The sequence below is a fragment of the Coregonus clupeaformis genome, chromosome 31 (assembly GCF_020615455.1).
Source record: "Coregonus clupeaformis isolate EN_2021a chromosome 31, ASM2061545v1, whole genome shotgun sequence".
Lineage (NCBI taxonomy): Eukaryota > Metazoa > Chordata > Actinopteri > Salmoniformes > Salmonidae > Coregonus > Coregonus clupeaformis.
In genome coordinates, this window is record NC_059222.1 from 24,128,261 (window position 1) to 24,154,065 (window position 25,805).

The window sequence follows — 25,805 nt, forward strand, 5'->3', positions numbered from 1 at the left end:
TGGAATTTGGAGTGTGATTGTTTGAGGTTGTGGACAGGTGTCTTTTATACTGATAACAAGTTCAAACAGGTGCCATTAATACAGGTAACGAGTGGAGGACAGAGGAGCCTCTTAAAGAAGAAGTTACAGGTCTGTGAGAGCCAGAAATCTTGCTTGTTTGTAGGTGACCAAATACTTATTTTCCACCATAATTTGCAAATAAATTCATAAAAAATCTTACAATGTGATTTTCTGGAAAATATTTTCTCAATTTGTCTGTCATAGTTGACGTGTACATATGATGAAAATTACAGGCCTCTCTCATCTTTTTAAGTGGGAGAACATGCACAATTGGTGGCTGACTAAATACTTTTTTTCCCTACTGTAAATGATTAGCCACAGAGCATGTGTATTACAATCAACCAGAGGGGCTGTTCGCAACATCACCACAACCAAAATCTCTTCAGTCTTAGACTGCCATGCTTTTCTATACCGGCTGCTTGTACCTTGTTTTGTCTTCTCTTTTTGTATACTGAACAAAGCTATTGTTTCTTGATGGAACATCACTTTTTATGTACAGTACCTGTCAAAGGTTTGGACACACCTACTCATTCCAGGGTTTTTCTTTATTTGTACTATTTTCTACATTGTAGAATAATAGTGAATACATCAAAACTATGAAATAACACATAAGGAATCATGTAGTAACCAAATAATTGTCACCCTTTGCCTTGATGACAGCTTTGCACACTCTTGGTATTCTCTCAACCAGCTTCATGAGGTAGTCACCTGGAATGCATTTCAATTAACAGGTGTGCCTTCTTAAAAGTTAATTTGTGGAATTTCTTTCCTTCTTAATGCGTTTGAGCCAATCAGTTGTGTTGCGGCAAGGTGGGGTTGGTATACAGAAGATAGCCCTATTTGGGCTCAATTATTTCAAGAACAGCTCAAATAAGCAAAGACAAACGACAGTCCATCATTACTTTAAGACATGAAGGTCAGTCAATCCGGAAAATGTCAAGAACTTTGAAAGTTTCTTCAAGTGCAGTCGCAAAAACATCAAGCGCTATGATGAAACTGGCTCGCATGAGGACCGCCACAGGAATGGAAGACCCAGAGTTATCTCTGCTGCAGAGGATAAGTTAGAGTTACCAGCCTCAGAAATCGGCAATTAACTGCACCTCAGATTGCAGCCCAAATAAATGCTTCACAGAGTTCAAGTAACAGACACATCTCAACATCAACTGTTCAGAGGAGACTGCGTGAATCAGGCCAACATGGTCGAATTGCTGCAAAGAAACCACTACTAAAGGACACCAATAATAAGAAGAGACTTGCTTGGGCCAAAAACACGAGCAATGGACATTAGACCCGTGGAAATCTGTCCTTTGGTCTGATGAGTCCAAATTTGAGATTTTTGGTTCCAACCGCCATGTCTTTGTGAGATGCAGAGTAGGTGAACGGATGATCTACGCATGTGTGGTTCCCACCGTGAAGCATGGAGGAGGAGGAGGTGTGATGGTGCTTTGCTGGTGACACTGTTGGTGATTTATTTAGAATTCAAGGCACACTTAACCAGCATGGCTACCACAGCATTCTGCAGCGATACACCATCCCATCCAGTTTGCGCTTAGTGGGACTATAATTTGTTTTTCAACAGGACAATGACGCAAAACACACCTCCAGGCTGTGTAAGGGCTATTTGACCAAGAAGGAGAGTGATGGAGTGCTGCATCAGATGACCTGGCCAATTGAGATGGTTTGGGATGAGTTGGAAAAGCAGCCAACAAGTGCTCAGCATATGTGGGAACTCCTTCAAGACTTTTGGAAAAGCATTCCAGGTGACTACCTCATGAAGCTGGTTGAGAGAATGCCAAGAGTGTGCAAAGCTGTCATCAAGGCAAAGGGTGGCTACTTTGAAGAATCTAAAATATAACATATATTTGATTTGTTTAACACTTTTTTGGTTACTACATATTCCATATGTGTTATTTCACAGTTTTGATGTCTTAACTATTATTCTACAACGTAGAAAATATTTTAAAAATAAAGAAAAACCGTTGAATGAGTAGGTGTGTCCAAACTTTTGACTGGTATTGTATGAGTAATGTGTGCTGTTTTGTGTTTGTTTCGTTTGATTTGTTTACTGTGACTACTATATTTTCTGAAGGATAATGTACTGAGGCTGGGTATAAAGATATTTTTTTAATTAAAGATAGAAATGAAGAGCAACCCACTGGGCACAGACGTCAATTCAATGTCTATTCCACGTTGGTTCAGACAGTATGTGCCCAGTGGTGATGTATTAAAACCCCGCCAAACAAAGAGAGGAGAAGTCTCTGCTCTAAATGAGGTGCACAATCACTCTATTTAGGCTTCTTCTCAATACCATCGCCTGCGAGCGCTTCCTCTGCTGCTGCCCGAAATGCAATTAGAGTAAATATGCACACTGTGAGCCAGAACCGAACACTCTCATTCAGTGGTACTTGGTACTGCTTCTAGTGTATAGTGGGGGTTGTGTGAGTGAGTGTGTGTGTGGGGGGGGGGGGGGGCGTATACAGTATGAGTGTGTGGTACGCGTATGTACAGTTGAAGTCGGAAGTTTACATACACCTTAGCCAAATACATTTAAACTCAGTTTTTTCACAATTCCTGACATTTAATCCTAGTAAAAATTCCCTGTATTAGGTCAGTTAGGAGCACCACTTTATTTTAAGAATGTGAAATGTCAGAATAATAGTAGAGAGAATGATTTATTTAAGCTTTTATTTATTTCATCACATTCCCAGTGGGTCAGAAGTTTACATACACTCAATTAGTATTTGGTAGCATTGCCTTTAAATTGTTTAACTTGGGTCAAACATGACGGGTAGACTTCCACAAGCTTCCCACAATAAGTTGGGTGAATTTTGGCCCATTCCTCCTGACAGAGCTGGTGTAACTGAGTAAGGTTTGTAGGCCTCCTTGCTCACACAAGCCTTTTCAGTTCTGCCCACACATTTTCTATAGGATTGAGGTCAGGGCTTTGTGATGGCCACTCCAATACCTTGACTGATGTCCTAACCGACTTGCCAAAACTATAGCTTGTTAACAAGAAATGTGTGGAGTGGTTGAAAAACAAGTTTTAATGACTCCAACCTAAGTGTATGTAAACTTCCGACTTCAACTGTATGACCATGAGTAAACCTGTGTTGATGTGCTTGTGTGTGACTCTGATGACCTGTTTATCTCTAACCTCGCTCTCCTCCCTCCAGGGTGACTGGGGGGGCCAGAGGACCTTGCAGAGGAAGTGGACGTCCTTCCTGAAGGCCAGACTGGTGTGCTCCGTCCCTGACTACGAGCTCCACCTCAATGTGCTGCGTAGCGTCTTCGTACTGGAGGGCCCAGACGTACACAGCACCGTCTTCTACGGAGTCTTTGGCCTGGAATGGTAAGACGATGGAGCAATGGGAGTTGTTGTTTACCATCCTGATACTGGCTAATTGTCTACTGCCTTGATACTGTTGTATGGTCATGCACAACTTAGTATGCGGAGATTTGTGGTCTGTTGACTAGTGTAAGTAGATAGTAGTTTGTTGAGAGGCTGCGGTAGGGGCATATGAATGGCAATGTCAAGCGAAGGTATAGAGTAGCTGGCAGCAAGGGTGTGTGTGTTTGTGTTTTGTGCTGATATGCAGAGTCATGCTGCATCCAACTGTCCTAAGGGGACTGAGAATCAGATGGAGGGTAAAAACAGCAAAATTTAGCATTCTCTCTCTCACGCTCACTGGCTCTCTTCTCCTCTGTATTAGGACTCTCTCTCTCCCCCTCACTCGTTCTCACACTGTCTCACTCTCTCCCCCTCCCCCATTTATATCAAGCTAAAGTGCGCCTTTGTGAGATAGACCTGTCACCATGTGTCTGACCTGAGTGAGTAAGCGTGAGTAAGCCCTTGGGCAACACTGTATTACTCTGGGCAGATACCAGAAGTCCTATGTCATTTTCTTCACTGGGTTGGTTGTGAGGGGCTAACAATACAATAGGCTTTACAGTGACTCAGACAGGCTTATCATACCTGAAGGCGAGATATTTCACCTGATTCCCACCTACTAGCACACTTTGTTTCCATATACAGGACAAAACAACTCTTTCTTTCCTAGGTACTCCCCAACATAACTTTATTAATGTCATGTGGCTTAGAGTTTGTGTCCCAAATTACACCCTATTTTGACCAGACTCTATTTGGTTCTAGTGAAAAATAGTGTGTCATTTAGATACAGTCATCCAGTATCAGTCTTTCACCCAAGCATGTTGTCAGAGGTAGTTAGAATTATACCAATACGATTGTGAGCACATGCAGGGCCAGCATTATATATATTGAAATATTGATCATTTATTTGACCGAGAAGCACACGGACTGAAAGACGCATCAATCTCAGATAAAGCATCTGAGCGAGTGAGACAGCGCCCCTCTGTCTCAGTATTTGTAGACCATGTCCCGTGTAGCTCAGTTGGTAGAGCATGGCGTTTGCAACGCCAGGGTTGTGGGTTCGATTCCCACGGGGGGCCAATATGAAAATGTATGCACTCACTAAGTCGCTCTGGATAAGAGCGTCTGCTAAATGACTAAAAAAAATTCCGACTATTTCTGGCCAGACAGCATCAGATATATAAGCTACATCTAGTAAAACAGAGGGGTGCTGTTTTGCTTTCTCCGGTGAGAGAGTTTCAGCAGAGAGGAAGAGAGGAAGAGAGTGGGCTCACTCTCACCAAAATCTGTCCAGAATAAGCCCAATGCGTTTCTATGGGCATAATATGCAGATCTAAGCCTTCCCGCCTATGGGACAGCGACTCCCATTGTTAGGGCGGAGACATGAGCCTCTCGTGATTCTATACAGATCTCTGGTTTCAGCCTCTTGCGAATTGGAAAGAAAAGTTGGCGGGTGCACTGTTACGATGCTGGTTTCCCCTTTCGGAGTGCTCCGAAAGCAATGAGTATGTATGTGTCTGGTTTCTCTGTCCTGATAACGAAGGTTACGTATGTAACCACGGTTATGTGAGCTATATGGCTCACTACAATATATTGGTATCACTCCGCGGCGGAGGGATACATCCGAGGTGAGGATTTACAGATTTACTCCCGTGTACACCTGTGTCACGGTTGGCGTCCGGCCCTATACAGTTGAAGTCGGAAGTTTACATACACTTAGGTTGGAGTCATTAAAACTCGTTTTTCAACCACTCCACAAATTTCTTGTTAACAAACTATAGTTTTGGCAAGTCGGTTAGGACATCTACTTTGTGCATGACACAAGTAATTTTTCCAACAATTGTTTACAGACAGATTATTTCACTTATAATTCACTGTATCATAATTCCAGTGGGTCAGAAGTTTACGTACACTAAGGTGACTGTGCCTTTAAACAGCTTGGAAAATTCCTGAAAATTATGGTTTTAGAAGCTTCTGATAGGCTAATTGACATCATTTGAGTCAATTGGAGGTGTACCTGTGGATGTATTTCAAGGCCTACCTTCAAACTCAGTGCCTCTTTGCTTGACATCATGGGAAAATCAAAAGAAATCAGCCAAGACCTCAAAAAATATATTGTAGACCTCCACAAGTCTGGTTCATCCTTGGGAGCAATTTCCAAACGCCTGAAGGTACCACGTTCATCTGAGATGTCTCCTAGAGATGAACGTACTTTGGTGCAAATCAATCCCAGAACAACAGCAAAGGACCTTGTGAAGATGCTGGAGGAAACAGGTACAAAAGTATCTATATCCACAGTAAAACGAGTCCTATATCGACATAACCTGAAAGGCCGCTCAGCAAGGAAGAAGCCACTGCTCCAAAACCGCCATAAAAAAGCCAGACTACGGTTTGCAACTGCACATGGGGACAAAGATCGTACTTTTTGGAGAAATGTCTACTGGTCTGATGAAACAAAAATAAAACTGTTTGGCCGTAATGACCATCGTTATGTTTGGAGGAAAAAGGGGTGTAGCTTGCAAGCTGAAGAACACCATCCCAACCGTGAAGCACGGTGGTGGCAGTGTCATGCTGTGGGGGTGCTTTGCTGCAGGAGGGACTGGTGCACTTCACAAAATAGATGGCATCATGAGGAAGGAAAATTATGTGGATATATTGAAGCAACATCTCAAGACATCAGTCAGGAAGTTAAAGCTTGGTCTCAAATGGGTCTTCCAAATGGACAATGACCCCAAGCATACTTCCAAAGTTGAGGCAAAATGGCTTAAGGACAACAAAGTCAAGGTATCGGAGAGCCCTGACCTCTGTCCTATAGAACATTTGTGGGCAGAACTGAAAAAGTGTGTGCGAGCAAGGAGGCCTACAAACCTGACTGTCAGGAGGAATGGGCCAAAATTCACCCAACTTATTGTGGGAAGCTTGTGGAAGGCTACCCAAAATGTTTCACCCAAGTTAAACAATTTAAAGGCAATGCTACCTAATATTAATTGAGTGTATGTAAACTTCTGACCCACTGGTAATGTGATGAAATAAATAAAAGCTGAAATAAATCATTCTCTCTACTATTATTCTGACATTTCACATTCTTAAAATAAAATGGTGGTCCTAACTGACCTAAGACAGGGAATTTTTACTAGGATTAAATGTCAGGAATTGTGAAAAACAGAGTTTAAATGTATTTGGCTAATGTGTATGTAAACTTGTGTACAACTGTATATAGACCCCATGGCCGCGAGACACGTTGTCTACATCATTTTTGAGGCGCCTCTAGCACCGTAGAGGATTGGAGTGATCCATATATCTCACATAACCATGGTTACATACGTAACCTTTGTTATGTTTCACTATATTGGATCACTCCAATATATTGGTATACCCGTACCAGATTTAGTCGGTGCTAGAGGGACCTGGCCAGCCAGCTGTGAAGTCCAAGCGCGGAACCGAGACACAGGGGCCGTCAATGTGGATGGGGGGTCCCGGCACAGTCCCCGGAAGGTGAGGCGACGCCCAGGACCGCTGAACCAACCGCAGAGGGAGGTGCCACATTTACCCGATAGTACCTTGCCAAGGTGCAAGAGGAAGCCAAGTCTAGGTCCAAAAGGCTTCTCAACAGCTTCTACCCCAAAGCCATAAGACTCCTGAACAGCTTATCATGGCTACCCAGACTATTTGCACCCCCACCCCATCACACCCAAGGGTGTGTCAGGGGTCCTGCCGGGGCCCGCCTCTCCTCTGGAGCCCCGAGCGCCTAGGTCCCCCAGGCACATCCCTATGGCGGTGACAGTTAACAGGTTGTTGCTTCACCGCACACTTTGCCCCTCTCCACTGTCGTCCCTCAGCACGAGGTGATGGGGCAGGAGAGGGACCGCCCCCCATCATTCAGGTGCAGGTGGGTGGCGACGGTCCGTCTGCCTTGGACCCGGGGCCCGAGGAGGCGGCATGAACCGTCTCAGGGTCTCCCGGTCCCTATGAACCGTATCGGTCTGCTCTGGAGAGCAGCTGGCAGACGGGATTGGGACAGCCAGAGATGGTGCCAGGAGGTAGCCACCTGTGCCATGGCCCGTCTGTTGGCGCGGGCCACATCCCTCTGGAGCAAGGAAAGCAGGCGAGACACCTCCATCGCTTCCTGGAGAAGCTCATCTGTGCCCTCCTGCAGCTGGGGCAACAGAGTCTGCAGGTAGGCCTGCAGCAGCATGGTCGCATTGGTAAGGCGGCCAAGAGAGCAGAGGGACCCATATGTGGCTTTCAAGTCCACATCAAAGACTCTGGGGGGTCCCGGCTTCAGTCACGGGTTCCGCCCTATAATCTCCCGGTCCGGGAGGACCAAGGCAGCTATCATGGTGTCCATGGTCAGGTACTCCCGGAGGCCGAGTGACTCCGCGCCCGCAACATAACTCCATGGTCAAGTCTCAGCTGTGAGTTGGAAGCGCCCCCTGGCAGAGGCCCAGCTCTCCTCCAAGGCCTCGCAGAACTCAGCAGAGATGGGGACAGATGGAGAGTCATCACTGTCCACCAGTTTAATGTCCAGTACAGTGGCTTCCCAAGTGAGTAGGCTCCTCATAGCCTCTCGAGCCACTGGGGGCGATTATGCCCCACTGCCTGCTTCTGATTGCCTGTCAGCCTGGTACAGCCTATCACTGGCCAACAGGGAACAGCTGTCGTCGCCACCGAAGCTATCAACCTCCTGACGCAGGGCATGCGCCCTCCGTTCAAGGTGGTCCCAGCGGTCCGACTCCTGCCCCCGTCCAGACCTGGCAGCAGATTGGCTCTGCCTGCGGTGGCTCCGGCCACGCTTCCTGGGAGGGGTACTGGGCCCAGTAGAGGGACTAACAGCTCGCTGGCGCACCACTCCTGAGGGAAGGAGCTCGTCCCCAGCCTGAGCCCGGCCGACCAATTTGTGCATGGCCTCCAATCGCGCCAGGCGCAGGCGTTCTGAGAACACCACACAAAACAGGCATCCAGTAGGGTGCTCCACCACCCTCTCCGCGTGGCTCAAAGCCAGGCAGTGCATACACAAGGAATGTGGATCACCAGGGGGGATATCACCATCACACCTGTCACAAAGGGAAACCACAAGCTCAGCCAAGCCAACAAGGCCATGGAGCAGGGGTCCGGCGCCCTGGGAGAGCTTATGTCATGACCCGCTTGGAGGAATAGGAACCCGGTGAGGGATATATTACCCAGTACCTCTGCAAAAACCGGGGAAGACCTGTGTGGGAAAAACAGGCAGACAAAAAAACTGCAACCAGGTAATGGATTTGATTTATTTGTTTTTGTTTTAAGCCAACTACAATATTACCTAGCCGGTTTAATATCCAAGCAGCAAATACAGCACCATATGATGGAGTAACTCCGTTAAGGAACTCCAAAGTTAATGTCTCAAAGTAGTGGAAAGCCCACCACGATACTCTTACACTCTGCAGGGGAAAGAACAAGAAAAAACCCTGCAGGGTAATTAGCAGAGAAGGAGCAGCATGTTAAAGCAATTCACAACACACACATAGACCAGTCGGCAAGTTGTGTAAGGTAAATTACAGTTTGTGCAGCAAGAACCACCATACTAATGGATGCACACGCTAACCAAACACAAGTACGACAAACAACTGCCGGAAGATGCAGAGCGCAGCGAGTGGAGCACTCAAGAGGAGGGGCTGGCCATGTGGCCAGCTGCTCCAGGCTGCAAACAGCCAGTGAGTATACTTCCATGCAAGATATTACACTTAACAGTGACTTACCAAGCGAACTTCAGAAAGTTTGTACCTCAAACCATGAAAATGAATGAGAACGTGTGTCGCGGCCATGGGGTCTATAAATAGGGGCGCACCCCAGCCGTGACACAGGTGTACACGGGAGTAAATCTGTAAATCCTCACCTCGGATGTATCCCTCCACCACGGAGTGATACCAATATATTGGAGTGATCAAATATAGTGAAACATCAAATCAAATCAATTTTTATTTGCCACATGCGCCGAATACAACAGGTGTAGACCTTAGAGTGAAATGCTTACTTACAAGCCTTAACCAACAATGCAGTTTTAAGAAAGACAAAAAAAGTGTTAAGTAAAAAATAGGTAAGTAAAAAATAAAAATAGCAAATAATTAAAGAGCAGCAGTAAAATAAAATAACATTAGGGAGGCTACATACAGGGGGTACCGGTACAGAGTCAATGTGCGGGGGCACAGGTTTACACCTCCTGCGCCTGACTCCGTCCAAATCACCCGCCACAGAATCACACACCCGAACAGCATGGAGTCAGCAGGAGCGGGGAATATGCCTGGAGTCGTTGAGCGGGTCCGGGAGCATTCCAACATGTAAGCCAGCTTGGGCGAAGCGATGGATCGGGTTCTCCAGGCCGTCCAGCGCCTGGAGAGGAGAGGACCCGACCCTGCGGAACCAGCTGAGCGACCGGATCCAGCCACCCACACACCAGCACCCAGAGGTATTCAACTGTCCCGACCGAGGGAATACGATGGGACAGCGGCCCGCTGCCAGGGTTTCCTCCTGCAGCTGTACCTCTATTTCAACACCGTCAGCCCTGCTCCATCGGATCGGGAGAAGGTGTCCGCCCTCGTCTCCTGCCTCTCGGGGTAAGCCCTGGAGTGGGCCAACACGGTCTGGAGTGAAGGAGGAGACGCGTTGGACAACTACAGAGAGTTTGCTCACCTCTTCCGGGCAGTCTTCGATCATCCCCCCGAAGGAAGAGAGGCGGGCGAGCGTCTGGTCCATCTGAGGCAGGGGACGAGGACCACTCAAGACAGCTCCAGTGTCACTCTTGTGGCAAGAGAGGACATTCTGCTGCACGATGTCGTCACAGTTCTTCTGGTTCTGGAGGCGGCAGGTAGGGCACTCTCGCGTCACCCCAGGTAGCGCAAACCCACACTCATTCAGAGCCCTCTGCTGCGCATTTCACCATCCACGTCAACTTCCCTGATTACACAGTAGTTCCCCAATGTAAGGCGCTGGTAGATTCAGGCGCAGCTGGGAACTTTATGGACAGGTCTTTAGCTCTTAGTCTATGTATTCCATTGGTTCGCCTGTCTGTTCCATTACCCATCAAAGCACTTGACAATCGACCATTAGGGTCAGGTTTTGTTAGGGGGGTTGTAGCACCAGTCACTATGATTACGCAGGAGACCCATAATGAGCAAATCACTTTCACATTATTCAGTCCCCTGATTTCCCTGTTGTGATGGGGCTTCCTTGGCTAGCACTACACGACCCCACCTTTTCATGGCCACAGAGGGCTCTCACGGGGTGATCGTGATTGTCAGGGTAGGTGTCTAGCTCTTTCTGTTGGTGCGACCACGGTGGAAAGTCCAGACAATACCTCCACCGTGCGCATTCCCCCCGAATACCTTGATTTGGCGCACGCGTTTTCCAAAACTCAGGCGACCAAATTACCACCCCATCGGGCGGGGGATTGCGCGATAAACCTCCGGTTAGACGCTGTGCCGCCCAGGAGTCATGTATATCCCGTCGCAGGCGGAAACGGAGGCTATGGAAACATATGTCTCCGAGTCCCTGCGTCAGGGGTTCATACGTCCTTCCACTTCACCCGCCTCCTCAAGTTTATTTTTCGTGAAGAAGAAAAACGGGGGTCTGCGCTCTTACCGTGCACTTAATAAAACGACCATTCGCTATAGTTATCCTCTACCCCTCATTTCCTCTGTGATCGAATCAATGCATGGGGCGCGCTTCTTCACGAAATTAGATCTCGGGAGTGCGTACAACCTGGTGCGTGTCCGGGAAGGGGACGAGTGGAAGACAGCATTTAGCACAACCACGGAGCATTATGAATACCTGGTGATGCCGTACAGGTTGATGAATGCTCCAGTCCTTTGTGAACGAGGTGTTTCAGGACATGCTTGGTCGCGGTGTGGTGGTCTACATCGATGACATCCTGGTGTATTCCGCTACTCGCGCCGAGCATGTGTCCCTGGTTCGCAGAATGCTGGGCCGACTGTTGGAGCATGACCTGTATGCCAAGGCAGAAAAGTGTCTGTTCTTCCAACAATCCGTCTCATTCCTCGAATACCACATCACCAACTCGGGTGTAGAGATGGTGGGATACCGCATTTCAGCCGTGTGTAATTGGCAGACTTCAACCACGGTAAAGGAGGTGCAGCGCTTCCTTGGCTTTGCCAATTACTATCGGAGGTATATCCGGGGCTTTGGCAAGGTTGCAGCTCCCATCACCTCTCTGTTGAAGGGTGGGCCATCCCGGCTCCGCTGGTATGCTAAGGCTGACAGGGCTTTCAGTAACCTGAGGGCTCTGTTCACCTTAGCCCCGGTACCTGCCCATCCCGATCCATCATTGCCCTTCATGGTGGAGGTGGATGCGTCCAAGGTAGGGGTAGGCACTGTCCTATCCCAATGCTCGGGCACGCCACCCAAGCTCCGCCCCTGTGCCTTCTTCTCTAAGAAGCTCAGCCCGGCGGAGCAGAACTATGATGTTGGTGATCGGGAGCTGTTGGCTGTTGTCAGAGCCCTGACAGCGTGGAGGCACTGGGTTGAGGGGGCGAAACACCCTTTCCTCGTCTGGACTGACCACCGTAACCTGGAGTACATCCGGGCAGCGAGGAGGCTGAACCCTCGCCAGGCCAGTTGGGCCTTGTTCTTCAGCCAGTTTGATTTCACGCTGTCCTATATACCAGGCACTAAGAACGTGAAGGCAGACGCACTGTCATGGCTGTACGACACAGAGGAGAGGCCCATAGACAACACCCCCATACTCCCGGCCTCCTGCATTGTGGTGCCGGTGGTGTGGGCGGTGGACGCGGACATAGAGCGGGCATTACGCACAGAGCCATCTCCACCTCAGTGCCCAGCTGGGCTGCGGTACATGCCGTCTAGTGTCCGTGATTGTCTTATCTATTGGGCACACACTTCCCCCTCCTCTGGTCACCCAGGCATCGGCCATACAGTGCGCTGCCTGACCGGGAAGTACTGGTGGCCTACCTTGGCTAAGGACATGAGGGTGTATGTCTCCTCCTGCTCGGTGTGCGCCCAGAGAAAGGCATCTAGGCACCTTCCAGTGGGTAAGTTACATCCCTTACCAGTTCCACAATGGCCATGGTCCCACTTATCGATTGACTTTCTAACTGATCTTCCCCTCTCTCAGGTAACACCACCATCCTGGTCGTTGTGGACCCCTTCTCTAAAGCCTGCCGCCTCCTTCCTCTGCCCGGTCTCCCCACGGCCCTGCAAACTGCGGAAGCCCTGTTTACTCACGTCTTCCGGCACTACGGGGTGCCAAAGGACATAGTGTCTGACCGGGGTCCCCAGTTTACGCCTAGGGTCTGGAAGGCGTTCATGCAATGTCTGGGTGTCTCGGTCAGCCTGGGTTTCACCCCGAATCTAATGGGCAGGTGGAACGGGTGAATCAGGATGTGGGTAGGTTCCTGCGGTCCTACTGCCAGGACCGTCGGTGTTCTTGCCATGGGCCGAATATGCCTAGAACTCTCTCCGCCACTCCTCCACCAACCTATCACCATTTCAATGTGTTTTAGGGTATCATCCGGTCCTGGCACCGTGGCATCAGAGCCAGACCGAAGCTCCTGTGATGGACGACTGGTTTCGGCGCATGGAGGAGACGTGGAACGCCGCCCACGTCCACCTCCAGTGCGCCGTGCGTTGCCAGAAAACAAACGCTGACTGCCACCACAGTGAGGCCCCGGTCTTTGTACCGGGTGATCGGATCTGGCTCTCGACCCGGAACCTGCCCCTCCGCCTGCCCTACCGGAAGCTGAGCCCGCGGTTTGTGGGGCCGTTCAAAGTCCTGAGGAGAATTAACGAGGTTACGTATTGGTTGCTGCTCCCTCCTGATTATCGTGTTAACCCCTCGTTTCACGTATCTCTCCTTAGGCTGGTGGTGGCTGGTCCGCTACAGGAGTCTGAGGTGAGGGAGGTCCTTCCGCCCCTTCTGGACATCGAGGGGGCCCCGGCGTCCGTTCCTCCCTGGATTCGAGGTGTCGGGTGGGGAGCCTTCAGTACCTCGTGGAGTGGGAGGGGTACGGTCCGGAGGAGCGGTGCTGGGTCCCGGTGAAGGATTTCCTCGATCCCTCCCTGTTGTGGGATTTCCACCGTCGCCATCCGGCTCGCCCTGCTCCGCGTCCTCCTGGCCGTCCCCGAGGTCGGTGTCGGCACGCTGCTGGTGCTGCGCGTTAAGGGGGGTACTGTCACGACTTCCTCCAAAGCTGCCTCCTTGTTCCGGCAGGCTTCAGCGTTCATCGTCACCGGCCTTCCAGCCACTGCCGCTCCTCTTCTCATCATTCCATTTGTTTTGTTTTGTTTTTTTACACACACCTGGTTCATATCCCCTCATCAGTCCCTGTATAAGTATTCCCTCTGCCCCCCATGTCTTTGTGTGTGATTGTTTCCATGTGGAGGTGTCGATAGCTCGGTGGAGCATTATGTACTTTGTTTCCGGGATATTCACCCATGTGTTTTGTTTTCCCCGGTGTGCCATTAAGTCGCACTGTAGTTGTTTTACGCATTGCTGCGAACCGCTGTATTGGCCGAATAAACCATTATTCTGTGATTTACACCTCCTGTGCCTGACTCCGTCCAAAGCACCCGCCACACTCTGTCTCTTTCTCATGTGAATGACGGGGATTTGGGCCTTGTCAGGTGTCTGTAGAATATCCTTCGGTCCGACTCGTTTAAGAACAAATCTTTGTCCAAATGAGGTGAGTAATCGCTGTCCTGAGATCCAGAAGCTATTTTTGGTCATAAGAGACGATGGCAGAAACATTATGTACAGAATACATTTCAAATAACGCGAAAAAACACACATAATACTACAAATGGTTAGAGGGCTGTAAAACAGCAGCCATCTTCTCTGGCGCCATAACGTTGAGGGAGAGCGCACACCTGAGCATGCATAGAAGTAGGCCTACCTGGCCTGAGCACGCATAGAAGTAGGCCTACCTGGTCTGCTGCATGCGAATGTAGGAAAGTGCCCATTTGGCAATGTCTGATTTCTGATTGTCTTAACTCACCACGTCCACCACTAATAAGCTGAGCTTCTCAGTAATTTTTTCTTCACCTCACACATTGTAAACAAAGTATTTTATTTTTATTTTTATTTTTCATCCATTGCAAATGATAGTTCCTCAGTATTTGAAAAATCATTCCAACACTCCCGGCCTCGATAATCACCAAGCCTCGGTATGAAAGAGCAAAATATAATGATCTGATGATCACATACAGTGGGGAAAAAAACTATTTAGTCAGCCAAAGAGCTGTCAAAGGACACTAGAAACAAAATTGTAGACCTGCACCAGGCTGGGAAGACTGAATATGCAATAGGTAAGCAGCTTGGTTTGAAGAAATCAACTGTGGGAGCAATTATTAGGAAATGGAAGACATACAAGACCACTGATAATCTCCCTCGATCTGGGGCTCCACGCAAGATCTCACCCCGTGGGGTCAAAATGATCACAAGAACGGTGAGCAAAAATCCCAGAACCACAAGGGGGGACCTAGTGAATGACCTGCAGAGAGCTGGGACCAAAGTAACAAAGCCTACCATCAGTAACACACTACGCCGCCAGGGACTCAAATCCTGCAGTGCCAGACGTGTCCCCCTGCTTAAGCCAGTACATGTCCAGGCCCGTCTGAAGTTTGCTAGAGTGCATTTGGATGATCCAGAAGAGGATTGGGAGAATGTCATATGGTCAGATGAAACCAAAATAGAACTTTTTGGTAAAAACTCAACTCGTCGTGTTTGGAGGACAAAGAATGCTGAGTTGCATCCAAAGAACACCATACCTACTGTGAAGCATGGGGGTGGAAACATCATGCTTTGGGGCTGTTTTTCTGCAAAGGGACCAGGACGACTGATCCGTGTAAAGGAAAGAATGAATGGAGCCATGTATCGTGAGATTTTGAGTGAAAACCTCCTTCCATCAGCAAGGGCATTGAAGATGAAACGTGGCTGGGTCTTTCAGCATGACAATGATCCCAAACACACCGCCCGGGCAACGAAGGAGTGGCTTCGTAAGAAGCATTTCAAGGTCCTGGAGTGGCCTAGCCAGTCTCCAGAACTCAACCCCATAGAAAATCTTTGGAGGGAGTTGAAAGTCTGTGTTGCCCAGCGACAGCCCCAAAACATCACTGCTCTAGAGGAGATCTGCATGGAGGAATGGGCCAAAATACCAGCAACAGTGTGTGAAAACCTTGTGAAGACTTACAGAAAACGTTTGACCTGTGTGATTGCCAACAAATGGTATATAACAAAGTATTGAGAAACTTTTGTTATTGACCAAATACTTATTTTCCACCATAATTTGCAAATAAATTCATAAAAAATCCTACAATGTGATTTTCTGGATTTTCTTTCCTCATTTTGTCTGTCATAGTTGACGTGTACCTATGATGAAAATTACAGGCCTCTCTCATCTTTTTAAGTGGGAGAACTTGCACAATTGGTGGCTGACTAAATACTTTTTCCCCCCACTGTATATCCGTTGGAAACGGGACGGATCCAGTTGATGATTTCATACAATGTTGCACTTCACTAGCAATAGCTCAAGTCAAGACAGATAGAAAGGGAGTAGAGAGATGAATGTGATTGAAAGAACCAGAATTTTCATCAGGATATTTTCTACTGTTTTTCTTTGTCGGCTTTAGGCCTATGTATTTTACTTAGTTGACAAAGTTATAGACCTACTCCTGCATTGGCTTATAGGCTATCTCTGAGTTCTATGCGCTAATTTCTTTAGCCGCCAATGTACCACAGTGTATCAAGGATGGTGCTCTCGCCTTAGTTGAATTTTAACTTTTAGATTTTTATCATTTTACTTCAGATTTTTATGATTAACCATGTGACAATGATTGAGAAACGAAATTTTTTTTATTGAAATGAAACTGTTCCACAAAAATGTGCATATAAAAACAATCATAACTTTCACGCAGATCGGTAGAAATGGTAGGATAAATGGTAAGCTTCCCCAAACTTGAAACTCACGAGCTGCCCATGGGCTTTACTCTAACACCCTAGTGCGTGCACACATAGGAGCTCCCGTGAAAAAAACGTGCCTGGCTATAGATATCAGAGGCCTGTCGAACTGATTCGTTCTGGCGCCGGCCCTGAGCACATGACTAAAGTGTACATTGAATGCAAATAAAGCATAAGCTTACTACTGAGATAAAACGATCTTACCCCCGTCAGTGACGTGCTCCCAACTCCCCATATCTCTCTTGAAGACAAAGGGAAAGACAGAAACAAGAAAATATTACTGTTGCTCAAAACAAACTACCACTCCCCTTCCCACCCACCACAGCTTTCAGCTTTCAGTGAATTATCTACTAAAACCTAACCAAAGTCTATTAAAACTTTCCCTTTGGTGAGCGCTTGTGGATTTAGAAATTTGATCTGGGTGGCAGGTAGCAGTTAATTTCCAAGAGAAGAAACGCTTCAATGTTGATATAACATTGAATTATTCATCTCTGACTTGTCTTCTGTGTCTTGGTGCATTTTTTCTCTCTCAGGAAAAATATCAAGGCGTCTGCGGTGTGCCAGTACTCCTTCACAGATATACAGAGGGCCTTCGAGGGGCCTTACATGGAGGTGCAGGATTCCAAATGGAGGGAATATACAGGGAAGGTCCCAGTACCAAGGCCTGGCTCAGTAAGTCTCTAGTAATACCCCTCTATTTCCCTGCTACAGAAAACCTTATTCCCCCTTCTCTCCCTCCCCTTGCCCCCATTTCTTACTATCTTTGGATCAATCTCAATACTCTCTACACAGTGTCCTCCTTTCCTTGTCTTCTTTCCTGCATCTAGAAAGACTGAGTTGGTGAAAGCAGTATTTAGACTGCTTCCACCAATTCAGTCTTTCTATAGTTATTGTATATGCTGATGTAGGGAAGGAGAGGAGAAGAGGAAGGCCCTTAATGCTATTGAGGTGCAGCCTTGTCTCTATTTCTGTCTCAATCACTATTTTCTGATCTGTATTGACTTCTCTCTCTCTTTCCCTCTCCGACCTCTCTTTCTCTCACTGCCCTTCCTCGCTCCAGTGTATTACAGACATACACAGGTCCCAGGGCATCAACTCGTCCCGTGACCTCCCAGACAACGTGTTGGCCTTTGCGAGGCAGCACCCCTTGATGTCCACCCAGGTCCACCCCATAGGAGGGCACCCCCTACTGTTCAAGAGAAGTGTCAATTACGGAAAGATGGCCGTGCACAGGGTGGCAGCCCTGGACGGACACGTCTACACCGTGCTCTTCTTGGGAACTGGTGAGTCTGGCAAGATTTATAATGCATAATACATAGAACATAAGGAATAGTTGAATACTTATTTAACTTAGTTTTTTCTTCTTTTAATGTTGTATGAGAGTTATCAATGTTATATGAATGTTATGAACGTTATATTAATGTTATATCATATGAATGTTATATGAAGGTTATATGAACGTTGTATGAAGGTTATATGAACGTTTTATGAAGGTTATATGAATGTTGTATGAACATTAAATGTCTGTTTTTCCCTGCAGATGAGGGCTGGCTGCACAGGGCTGTGGAGATAGGAGGTCAAATGCACATCATAGAGGAGCTGCAGCTGTTTGTGAACCCTCAGCCTATAGACAGCATGGTCATCTCCCAGACACAGGTACTACACATGGCACATGCATGCTTATAAAGCATTATACCTGTTGGCTTTGAGTACAGTGTTATCAAAATGGTATTAAACATAAATTATCCATCAACAGGGAAGTATCTTTGTGGGCTCAAACTCTGCAGTGCTCCAGGTCCCCTTGTCCTCCTGCCAGCGCTACACGTCCTGTTTCGACTGTGTGTTCGCCCGGGACCCCTTCTGTGGCTGGGACGGGGCGCTGTGTGTGGAAATTTCCTCACGCACAAACAGGTGAGAGCACACACACACACACACACATTTTATTAGAATTAGAAGAAGCTATCATTATTTTATATCAATGCTCTCACCATAATATTTTTTATGTTGATTTAGAATAGTTGACAAACATTCTATGAAGTACAAGTATTATGTTCTATTTTCTGTGTTATTCCATATACTGTAATTTATAATACAAATCAAGTTACTCCTGTTTAACTTTGTACTGTTTCTGTATGCCTGCTCTGCCTGTACATACAGTATGTGTGGGTGCCCACTGCCCAGAAAGAATAAATGAGAACTGACATTCTTCTGGCTCCTATTCAGGTCCAATTTAACCCAGGATATACAGAGAGGGAAAAGAGGCTGTGACAACAGCACAGGAGCAGGTATGAACTAAACACACACACCACTGGCGTAGCACACACCCCCGCAGCCCCCGCAAGGCGGGGGCACAAATGTAGCATATGAACATGTCATAAGCTATGATTCTTTGTGGAGCGGAATTACAGGAAATTAGCTTTAAAACTGCTAAATTTTCTCTCAGCATCATGGCAAAATGTGTAAAATAACATGAGATTAGCTATAAAACTATTTAAAAAATGGGTTGGGGGGGGCCCCCGCAAAACTGCGCTACGCCACTGACACACACATTGCACATGCTCGTGACCTGATGTCCGTTTCTGTATTAATCTCTCTCTCCTGCTCTCTCTCTCTGTATATCCTGCTTTCTCTCTCTCTCTTGTTCTCCGTCTATCCTGCACTCTCTCCTTCTATCTATCTCTCTTTCGCTCTCTCGCTCTCTCGCTCTCCCTCTTTCTCTCGTTCTCTTTCTCACCCTCTCTCTCGCTCTCTCAGTAGTCCACCGCAGGCGTACGGTGATGTCTGGGGACGATGTCCTCCTCCATTGCGATCTGCACTCCAACCTAGCCACTCCATGCTGGACCCTGGATGGCCGCAAGCTCCAGGGCTACGGCCTCGACTCGGGCCATCGTGTGGGCACCGACGGCCTGCTCCTCATCGGCGCCCGGCCCGACCAGAGCGGAGACTATTGCTGCTACGCCGTGGAGAACAACGTGTGGGTGCCAGTGAGGATGTACACCGTGAGGGTGCACCCTGACCTGCCTTTCTCTGTGGGGCCAACAGCCGTGACGGACACCACTACCACCCCACCAAGCCCTTCTCTTTCCCCCAGCAGCCCCACTGAGCAGCCCCTGCCCTCCCCGCCTGCTCCCCTCCTCCCTGTGCCTGAGTTCCAGACCTACAGGCACATGGAGGCCATGTATATCTCCCTGGTGGCTGTGCTTGGCGGGATGTGCCTGGTGCTGACCGTAGTGCTGCTCTACGTCAGCTTCTGCACCTGGGGGCCCTACCAGGGCTGCAAGTACTCCCAGCAGGGGCTGCCTGAGTCGGGGGCCGCAGCCAAGAGGAAGAGGAGCTCCCACCTGGAGCTCAAGACCATCTCCAGCCACTGTAACGGCAGGCAGGAAATCAAGCGCGGACGCCGCTCCCTGTCGGTATCCAACATGGACGACATGGGTGATGGCTTCCTCCAGATCGTGCCCGGGGAAGGGTCTCCGGGGAAGTCGCTGCCCCCTCCCGCTCCGCCGCTCCCAATACCGCCACCCCTGCCCTCCTCGGAGTATGCATCGTCAGAGTACACCAACGGGATGTCGGCGACGTTACCCAACGTCCTTCGCAAGATGAACGGCAACAGCTATGTGCTGCTGAGGCAGATGGCGGACCCCGAGGGGAGCACGTCTCCCCTCTACCACTCGTTCACTGAAGAGCTCAACCGCATCCTGGAGAAGAGGAAGCACACGCAACTGGACCCCCAGCCGACAGACGAGAGCTCCGTCTAGCCCCCCATCTCTTTCCCATTGATCTGTGTATTGGTTTAACCCAACTACAAAAGAGTGCCCCCAAAAGGCAGGGAGGCCTAACTTGTATTATACTTCTGCTATTTAACCAGTGCCAAAGCAACCTGTGGGAGTATTCATACCCAAAACCCAATGTGCAGCTTCCCGTGACTTGAGACAAGTGGCCCGCCCACATAATTTCACAATTGAACATTGGCGTAAAGAGGACTTTTTGACTTTTCCCTAACTGAAGCAGTCATGGATATAGTCATGGTATCCATTTTGGACACACACTGTACTAGTGCATGGACCCTTTGATGGACTTTCAAGCAAATACATGATACATACACAAGTTAGTTACAATCCTACCTCAGATCCTAACCCTATTGTGGAAGCTGGTCAATTACGTTAAAGGTCAGTGCTGGTCTGGTCAGCTGACACACTGACAGAGAGCGCTGTGGTGCATCGTGGGACAAGGGACACAGACTTTCAATGAGAGCCCAGGTCATATGACCAATGACCATGAAGTAAGATGATGAGTTAGACTGAGGAACTATCAAAGCCTGTATGAACATTATAGACCATCTTCGGAACTATTGAATTTAGACAACGATGGCTACTGTAGTTTAGTGCCATACAGTGTACGTCAATGAAGGCTCTTAAAGACCTACAGAACCTCACAAGAGAGCACAGATGGTTGGACAAATAATACATTTCAGTCATAACTTAACACACACTTATCTTTGTTTTCATGTAAATAGAAATAATATCGCTGTGGCAGCCATCAGTAGCAACTGTTGAAATAATTCCAATTGAAATGGTTGTAGCGAAACCAAATTGAAATGAAACTTTTTAGCATCTTTGTGTTGTTAGCATCTGACTGTGTCAAAGGGGGAAAATAGCAGGATTATAGATAGACGGCAGGCTTCATCAAAGCTTGGCCGGATGAACACTATCATTGAAGAATGAAGACTATCATGAAGGACTGATCTCTGGTCAGATTGATCAGAGAAACTGAGTGATGATGATGGTGATGGTGATGATGATGACGAAGATGGTGGGACCTGACTGCCAGAAATGTGTGAGCCCAACAGGAGACCAGAAAGCAAAGGTAAGACTGAACCTATTTTCAAATTCAAAGTCCACCACCACCACCAAATAGCTTCTGTTAACAAAGTGAAAACATCAGCTTTCATTTTCCTCTCCGTGAAAGATGAAGGGCAGAGAGGCAGACATTAATTCCAGCCCAGGTTGATGTTTGTGCTGTGTGTCCTTTGCTGTCACAAGCTGGTGGCCACAAGCCAGACGAGCTATAGGGCCATCACACTGTTATCTAACCCGCAACGCTCTCTCAATGTTTAGGTGACATCAGTGTCAATGCAATAACAACATACGCTAGCAACAACCGGGGACATACTCCATTGCCTTGAGAGAGGGTCCACTCTGACCAAAGCAAATATTGGCAGAGACTGAAATGGCATCCGTCTCTATAAAGTGCACTACTTTTGTAGTGCACTATAGGGACTATATAGGGCTCTGGACAAAAGTAGTGCACTACAGTGCCTTGCAAAAGTATTCATCCCCCTTGGCATTTTTCCTATTTTGTTGCATTACAACCTGTAATTTAAATTGATTTTTATTTGGATTTCATGTAATGGACATACACAAAATAGTCCAAATTGGTGAAGTGAAATGAAAGAAATTACTTGTTTAAAAAAATTCTAAAGAATAAATAACGGAAAAGTGGTGCGTGCATATGTATTCACCCACTTTGCTATGATGCCCCTAAATAAGATCTGGTGCAACCAATTACCTTCAGAAGTCACATAATTAGTTAAATAAAGTCCACCTGTGTGCAATCTAAGTGTCACATGATCTGACACATGATCTCAGTATATACAGTTGAAGTCGGAAGTTTACATACACTTAGGTTGGAGTCATTAAAACTTGTTTTTCAACCACTCCACACATTTCTTGTTAACAAACTATAGTTTTGGCAAGTCGGTTAGGACATCTACTTTGTGCATGACACAAGTAATTTTTCCAACAATTGTTTACAGACAGATTATTTCACTTATAATTCACTGTATCACAATTCCAGTGGGTCAGAAGTTTACATACACTAAGTTGACTGTGCCTTTAAACAACTTGGAAAATTCCAGAAAATGATATCATGGCTTTAGAAGCTTCTGATAGGCTAATTGACATCATTTGAGTCAATTGGAGGTGTAGCTGTGGATGTATTTCAAGGCCTACCTTCAAACTCAGTGCCTCTTTGCTTGACATCATGGGAAAATCAAAATAAATCAGCCAAGACCTCAGAAAGTCTGGTTCATCCTTGGGAGCAATTTCCAAACGCCTGAAGGTACCACGTTCATCTGTACAAACAATTGTACGCAAGTATAAACACCATGGGACCACGCAGCCGTTATACCGCTCAGGAAGGAGACGCGTTCTGTCTCCTAGAGATGAACGTACTTTGGTGCGAAAAGTGCAAATCAATCCCAGCAAAGGACCTTGTGAAGATGCTGGAGGAAACAGGTACAAAAGTAGCTATATCCACAGTAAAACAAGTCCTATATCGACATAACCTGAAAGGCTGCTCAGCAAGGAAGTAGCTCAACCGAGCTACTCACTCTCACAATGAACAATCACTCACAAAGGACAAGGGGGCAGAGGGAACACTTATACACAGACTAATGAGGGAATGAGTCCAAGGTACACAAAGTCCAAGGTAGACAAAATAACATACCTCACACGGAACAAGATCCCACAACTGACTGGTGCCAAAAGGCTGCCTAAGTATGGTCCCCAATCAGAGACAACGAGCTACAGCTGCCTCTGATTGGGAACCACCCTGGCCAACATAGATCTAAACGATCTAGAAACTAAACATAGAAATAAACACAACACGAAATATACACACCCTGACTCAACAAATAACCGTCCCCTGAGTCAGGGCGTGACAATGAGTACCAGGTGTGTGTGATTGACAAGACAAGACAAGACAAATGGAGTGATGATAAATGGAGCGGTAATGGCTAGTAAGCCGGTGGCAACGAATGCCGAAACCTGTCCGAGCAAGGAGGAGGGGCAGCCTCGGCTGAATTCGTGACACATAAAAAAGCCAGACTACGGTTTGCAACTGCACATCGGGACAAAGATCCTACTTTTTGGAGAAATGTCCTCTGGTCTGATGAAACAAAAATAGAACTGTTTGGCCATAATGACCATTGTTATGTTTGGAGGAAAAAGGGGAATGCTTGCAAGCCGAAGAACACCATCCCAACTGTGAAGCACGGGGGTGGCAGCATCATGCTGTGGGGGTGCTTTGCTGCAGGAGGGTCTGGTACACTTCACAAAATAGATGGCATCATGAGGAAGGAAAATTATGTGGATATATTGAAGCAACATCTCAAGACATCAGTCAGGAAGTTAAAGCTTGGTCTCAAATGGGTCTTCCAAATGGACAATGACCCCAAGCATACTTCCAAAGATGTGGCAAAATGGCTTAAGGACAACAAAGTCAAGGTATTGGAGTGGCCATCACGAAGCCCTGACCTCAATCCAATAGTAAATTTGTGGGCAGAACTGAAAAAGCGTGTGCGAGCAAGGAGGCCTACAAACCTTATTCAGTTACACCAGCTCTGTCAGGAGGAATGGGCCAAAATTCACCCAACTTATTTTGGGAAGTTTGTGGAAGGCTTGTGCAAGTTAAACAATTTAAAGTCAATGCTACCAAATACTAATTGAGTATATGTAAACTTCTGACCCACTGGGAATGTGATTAAATAAATAAAAGCTGAAATAAATCATTCTCTCTGCTATTATTCTGACATTTCACATTCTTAAAATAAAGTGGTGCTCCTAACTGACTTATACAGGGAATTTTTACTAGGATTAAATGTCAGGAATGATGAAAAACTGAGTTTAAATGTACTTGGCTAAGGTATGTAAACTTCTGACTTCAACTGTATACACCTGTTCTGAAAGGCCCAAGTGTCTGCAACACCACTAAGCAAGGGGCACCACCAAGCAAGCGGCACCATGAAGACCAAGGAGCTCTCCAAACAGGTCAGGGATAAAGTTGTGGAGAAGTACAGATCAGGGTTGGGTTATAAAAAAATATCAGAAACTTTGAACATCCCACGGAGCACCATTAAATCCATTATTAAAAAATTGAAAGAATATGGCACCACAACAAACCTGCCAAGAGAGGGCCGCCCACCAAAACTCACGGACCAGGCAAGGAGGGCATTAATCAGAGAGGCAACAAAGAGACCAAAGATAAGCCTGAAGGAGCTGCAAAGCTCTACAGCGGAGATTGGAGTATCTGTCCATAGGACCACTTTAAGCTGTACACTCCACAGAGCTGGGGTTTACGGAAGAGTGGCCAGAAAAAAGCCATTGCTTACACATTTGGTGTTCACCAAAAGGCATGTGGGAGACTCCCCAAACAAATGGAAGAATGTACTCTGGTCAGATGTGACTAAAATTGAGCTTTTTGGCCATCAAGGAAAACGTTATGTCTGGCGCAAACCCAACACCTCTCATCACCCCGAGAACACCATCCCCACAGTGAAGCATGGTGGTGGCAGAATCATGCTGTGGTGATGTTTTTCCATCGGCAGGGACTTGGAAACTGGTCAGAATTGAAGGAATGATGGATGGCACTAAATACAGGGAAATTCTTGAGGGAAACCTGTTTCAGTCTTCCAGAGATTTGAGACTGGGACAGAGGTTCCCTTCCAGCAGGACAATGACCCTAAGCATACTGCTAAAGCAACACTCGAATGTCTTGGAATGGCCTAGTCAAAGCCCAGACCTCAATCCAATTGAGAATCTGTGGTATGACTTAAAGATTGCTGTACACCAGCGGATCCCATCCGACTTGAAGGAGCTGGAGCAGTTTTGCCTTGAAGAATAGGTAAAAATCCCAGTGGCTAGATGTGCCAAGCTTATAGAGACATACCCCAAGAGACTTGCAGCTGTAATTGCTGCAAAAGCTGGCTCTACAAAGTATTGACTTTGGGGGGCAGAATAGTTATGCACGCTCATGTTTTCAGTTTTTTTGTCTTATTTCTTGTTTGTTTCACACAAAACATTTTTTTGCATCTTCAAAGTGGTAGGCATGTTGTATAAATCAAATCCATTTTAATTCCAGGTTGTAAGGCAACAAAATAGGAAAAATGTCAAGTGGGGTGAATACTTTTCAGGCGGATCCTGGGCTGGACTGCATAGAGACACCAAGTTAAGGCTTGTTGTGTTTTTTTGCGGACTCTATCGAATGCGGCAGAGCGGCACAGGAAACATTTGACCTGTGTGTCCTGGTCAGTGATGCAGTGAGCTGATAGAGTAGGAGAGGGAGGGATGGAGTGTGTATTTGTGTGTGTGTGAGAGGGGGGCTGACAGGAGCTGCTTTGCACCATCAGCAGGTTTCCTCCTCCTCCTCTCTCCCCCTCCCTTTATTCCCACCCTCTCTATCCGTATATGCTCCCTTTTCTATTACCTGTCCGCTCTACCCCTTCACCTCCACGCTAGAGTATCATCATTCCATCCATTATTACCCTTCCCCTCCCTCCCTCTTCCTCTCTTACTTCCCCTCTCCCCTAGAGGAGCCTGCTGAGTTCACAAACCA

General features: G+C 47.2%; 1 protein-coding gene across 1 annotated transcript in view; it reads left to right on the forward strand.

Annotated features, from left to right (window-relative positions):
- Nucleotides 1-25,805, forward strand: part of LOC121547245 (semaphorin-4G) — a 98,933-nt gene that overhangs the window by 71,845 nt on the left and 1,283 nt on the right. The window contains exons 9-15 of the mRNA XM_041858412.2: nt 3,234-3,409; nt 16,946-17,084; nt 17,473-17,695; nt 17,953-18,068; nt 18,169-18,323; nt 18,636-18,697; nt 19,167-21,278. Coding sequence (XP_041714346.1) covers nt 3,234-3,409; nt 16,946-17,084; nt 17,473-17,695; nt 17,953-18,068; nt 18,169-18,323; nt 18,636-18,697; nt 19,167-20,170 — 1,875 coding nt within the window. The 3' untranslated portion in view covers nt 20,171-21,278. The remainder of the gene's footprint in view (nt 1-3,233; nt 3,410-16,945; nt 17,085-17,472; nt 17,696-17,952; nt 18,069-18,168; nt 18,324-18,635; nt 18,698-19,166; nt 21,279-25,805) is intronic.